This window comes from Mastomys coucha, unplaced genomic scaffold, assembly GCF_008632895.1.
Source record: "Mastomys coucha isolate ucsf_1 unplaced genomic scaffold, UCSF_Mcou_1 pScaffold1, whole genome shotgun sequence".
Taxonomy (NCBI): domain Eukaryota; kingdom Metazoa; phylum Chordata; class Mammalia; order Rodentia; family Muridae; genus Mastomys; species Mastomys coucha.
In genome coordinates this window covers 52,284,668-52,289,676 of record NW_022196891.1, presented here as the reverse complement: position 1 = coordinate 52,289,676, position 5,009 = coordinate 52,284,668, and the positions used below count along the sequence as shown (strand labels likewise).

General features: G+C 44.5%; 1 protein-coding gene across 1 annotated transcript in view; it reads right to left on the bottom strand.

Annotated features, from left to right (window-relative positions):
* Nucleotides 1-4,414, bottom strand: part of Stx6 (syntaxin 6) — a 45,373-nt gene extending 40,959 nt beyond the window's left edge. Inside the window, exon 1 of the mRNA XM_031385210.1 lies at nucleotides 4,188-4,414. Coding sequence (XP_031241070.1) covers nucleotides 4,188-4,222 — 35 coding nt within the window. The 5' untranslated portion in view covers nucleotides 4,223-4,414. The remainder of the gene's footprint in view (nucleotides 1-4,187) is intronic.
* Nucleotides 4,415-5,009: the final 595 nt, after the last annotated feature.

Genomic DNA, 5,009 nt, shown 5'->3' with positions numbered 1-5,009 from the left:
CTAGGGGTATCCTGTCCCTGACCCTTCCTGTTTCACTTTCTCTGCTACTGCCTGCTATGAATGAACACCTCCCCTTCTCCACTCTCCCACTGACACCATGTTCTGCCCAAGCATGGATTGAACCCTTCTAAAACCCTAAGGCAGGAATCAGTCTTTCTTCTCTTGTTCTCTCTAGTACTTTGGTCATAGTAATACACAAGTAATGAACGTACCACAGTGAGTTAGGGTAAAAAAAAATGTATAAAACTGTTGGTAATTAAGAACAGATTTTTTTCTCTGAATTTGGCTGAATTTAGGTTGGCAATAACATCATCAAGGAGTGTTTTGATTTTGCATTTTGATTCTGCAGCAGGTAAGCATTAACTGACACTAAGTAGGCTACACCTGCTTACACCTGCTTGGCCCTCAAAGGGTCATACTGTGCTGTCAATATTAAATTCACGTGTAACTATTCAGGTACAACTAAGGACTTGGAAAGCAGTGTCACTAAGTAACTAGCATTTAATTATTTTAAAATCTAATATGCAATTTGGTTGCCAAAAAAGTGGTATGTATGTTTGGTGCAATTAGGGCATTTGAATTCTTTTCCTTTCTTCCTTTCTTCCTTCTTTTCTTCTCCTCCTCCTCTTCTTCCTCTTCTTCCTTCTCCTCCTCTTCTTCATCCTCTTCCTCCTCCTCCTCCTCCTCCTCCTCCTCTCTTTTCTCTGAGTTAAGATCTCATGTAGCCCAGGCTAACCTCAAACTCATTATGAGGCTAGCTAGCATCTGAACATTTGTTCCTTCTGCCTCTGACTTCCTGGTGTTGGTATTACAAGTATTCCCTATCACTCTAGATTCTGAATATATCTTTTGAATTGTAAGTTTAATGAATTCTAAATATAGGGTAATATTTTCAAAGTTTTAACATCCAAATTGAAATGGGATAGAAATTTAAAATAACAAAATTTGAAAACTTTATACAAATAATGTTTAATTGCATATTGAGGCCAAGTGCATGCCTATAGTGTCAGCACCCAGGAGGCTGAGGTATGACTACCAAGTTTAAGGCTACCCTGGACTGCACTGCAAATACTAAGCCAGCAAGTTCTACACAGCAAGACTCTATCTCAAAAACAAAATAAACAACCAAAAAGCAAAACCCATAGCAGTAGTAATATTTTCAAATCTACTAACAAAGATATTAAATTATTTTCACTTCTTTTTAATGTAAGTAGTAAAAAATGTAAAATGATGATGCATGCTCATAATTCTAGCAATCAAGAGGCAGAGACACAATCAGAAGATCAAGGCCAGATTGGGATAAGGGAGACTTGGCCACCAAACAAACAAACAACAAACAAAAAAATAAAGTAAGAACAAAAAGAAAAGAAAATGGAACTTGCTTTATATTTCTGCTCAACAAAATTTTTAGTTGGTTGGTTTGGTTTTTTTGCTTTTGTTTTTTTGTTTTGCTTGTTTGTTAGTTGGTTTGTTTTGAGACAAGGTTTATCCATGTAGCTCTGGCTGTCCTGGAACTCATTTTGTAGATCAGGCTGGCTTCAAACTCAAGAGATCTGCCTACCTCTGCCTCTTGAGTGATGGGATTAAAGACCTGTGTCACCACCTCCCGCTTCTGCTGGATAGTTTTAAACAAATACATCAAAAGGCAGAAAAAATAAAATGGAAGCAGGAACATTAATGCAAGTCTCTTTCCTAAGTCTCTAGACAGGAGAGACAGGCCTAAATTGTTGGATTCTGCTACCTTCAAAGCATCCCTGTTCTGACAGCTTTTTCCCACCATAGCAATTCCTAAGGCACTGCCTTTTCTCTGGACACCTGAGATGCTCTTCATCTGCAGGAAGCATGCACCTCTCCACTTACTGGTCACCTGTCACGTCACGAATGTGATTTATTCCTAAGAATGTGATTTACACTAAGAAGCAACTTGTTCCAGAGTCACATTTGAGACACCTTTACTTTTTCTACATTGTGATGCATTTTCAATAATCTTGCTCTTTAAATTTTAGAATCAGTGTGTGTGTGTGTGTGTGTGTGTGTGTGTGTGTGTGTGTGTAAATTCCTGCATGTGGGTTCAGGAGATCAAATTCAGGTCATCAGGCTTGGCTGCACAAGCCCTTATCTACCAAGATATCTCAGTGGCCCTCAATAATGTTAATAAAAGGATGTGCATGGATATGCTATCACACATCTGGAGACACTGATGCGGCTGGCTTGTCTTTTCTGTTTCAACAAGTGACCTAGGACAGTGTTCTAATAGAGTAGTAATACCTAATCAACAAATAAGTGGTAGTAGACTCTTCAGGGGGTGGGGGGGAATAACAATATGGCTGAGCAATAAAGAACTTTCCAATTTTTCCCTTAAAGGCACACATAGAAATTTGCTGGTTATCTCTGATATCTACTTACTGCCAGAGATAACCTTTGCAACTTGAATTTTTTTTAGATTTATTTATTTTTATTATTTATTTTATGTGTATGAGTACACTGTAGCTGTACAGATGGCCGTGAGCCATCATGTGGCTGTTGGGAATTGAACTCAGGATGGCCCCTCTCGCTCTGGCATAATACACTGTAGCTGTCTTCAGACGCACCAGAAGAGGGCGTCAGATCTCATTACGTGTGGTTGTGAGCCACCATGTGGTTGCTGGGATCGGAACTCAGGACCTTCAGAAGAGCAGTCAGTGCTCTTACTCGCCGAGTTAAAAACTTCAATTCTGAGCCTGGTGAGATGCTCAGCAAAGGTGCCTGCCAAGCCTGAGACTTGAGTTAGATCCCAGGGACCCACACAGAGAAAGATGAGAAAGAAGTTCCTGAAAGTTGTCCTCTGACTTCCGCATGTACGACACAACATTCACTCACCCCTACACAAAATAAGACAGAAAACAAGAAAACCCTTCCATTCATGGGAAAAGTATACAACTCTAACTCTAAATTTAAAAACAAAAACAACTAAAACCTAAATCAACTCCATAATAAAGAACACATTTTTCCGAGTAGGTAAATTCACTGTTAAATATATACCTTCCTATTCCCCGCCTAATTTAAAGCAAGGCAAAAGAAAAACCCTTTTAAGGAAAGGTAGACACAGTCTTAGCCAAGCTGGCCTTTAATCCCAGCACTCAGGAAGCAGAGGCAGGCAGATCTCAGTGAGTTCAAGGGGTTACAGAGAAACCAAACCCTGTCTCAAAAAAACAAACAAAAAAAAGCAGTCATAATACATTTAACTGTGTATTAACTGTACACACCACGGATAATAAAGTATCTCATTTAAAACACCATTCTAAGTTTCCCAGGACTCTTAAATACAAAAACAAACACCCACACAACTGGTCAGCTTTTACCACTACACAAATAATATGCAAGTAGCAACTGGTTAAAAGCAAAGAACACTTTGCAGTCAGTGTCTTAAACTTCGCAGTTCTCAGATTTTTGACATTTCTCTTGACACTCAAAGCATAAAACTGACACGTTATTAGAAATAAGTTGCGACATCATAATTGCGCTTTCTTGCATTTGTGTAATGGCTACAAAATTGATACAACAAAGTGTAATTGATGTCTCCATCTCCCAAAAGACAAACAAAGATGGAGTCAGGACAGTTCCGTCGCAAAAAGAGGGCAGTAGGCTTCTAAATGGGCAGAATGTGAAATGAGGGAAACCTGTCAAACACCCAGGACGAAACCAAGGAGTTCAATACAAACACTCATTTCCTTCGACTCGGTGGGAAAATCCCGGTGGCTCACAGAGAGCCTCGGAAAGTTTGGTTTGGCTGATTGCATATTGTTTTCCTTCCAACATCAGCACCGGGCCTGGAGGACTTTTCCTCCCCCGGGAAAGCGCGCGTCCTCCCGCACCGGGCTCCCGCACCCACTGGACGCCACCGGGCAAGCCGCGGAGTGGCCGTCCCAAGCTAGCTCCACGACTCCACAATGGAGCTCGCCCCCGCGCACGCCCACTCCAAGAGGGCCATTTCCCTTTTCCTGCCCAGATGCTGTCCGCCGGCTCCAGAGCGTCGCTCCCCACCTGCGGCGCGCGACCCCGAGGAAGTGGCGGTGCGGGCCGATAGTGGGACCTCAGGGGCCCAGCCCCGAACGACGGACGCGAGGTGTCCGAGCACAGAGGCTGTGCCGCCCTGCCTCGATTTCCCTCCCCTCTCTCTGAGGCGGGAGTCCTCGGCCCACACTCACCCTTTCACTACAAAGAAGGGGTCCTCCATGGACATGGCGCCCGGCCCGGCAGCCCGAGCCCTTCTTGAGGTCTACCGTGGCCAGCGCCTCGGCCGGGGCGACCCGGAGCAGCCGTGCGCGCAGACCCGGGTGCCCGACGGCCGTCGGTCCAGCAGTCGGTCAGCGCCGCGGGTCGAATCCCACTCCAAGCCGGCCCCCTCGGCAGCCTCCACCCCCGGCACCTCCGGCGTCTGGCCCCGCCCCCAGGACCCTCGCCACGACCAATCATGGACGCGTACCGCAGCCTCACTTCCGCACTCAAGCTCACGTGATCCAGATCGCCCAGGCACTGCGCCGGAGAGGGGCGGAGCCTAGTATGCGTCACCAGGCCCGATAGGCGGGGCTCTGGATGGTGGGGGCGGTCTTCTGCTGCTGGGAGAAGGCAATAGGGTTTTTAAGAAAGCTGTTGCTGTGTCTGATTTGCATAAACCTTTTACCTTTTCTCTGCTTTTATTAATACTTGCTTTTAACGCCCTGTGATTTACACGCCCATCTAATCATCGTCTTGCACTAAAAGATTCTCAAATGATCTGATTATGGTAAGGCCATGCAGTGTGTAAAGGCTATATAAACATCCCAATCAATACGCTTTTGGAGGACGATCTTACTGTTTCTACTTTATTAGAGACTTTAGTCTTTCCTGTACAGGGTCACACAACTCCAGACACACAGATCCACAGATCCCGGGCATTTCCCCCCAGATGTATTATCTTTTGTACTTCATTCTGAAAGCAAAGAAGGAGCCGGGCGGGTAACTTCCTCTCAGCTCTGATTCCAAAACAT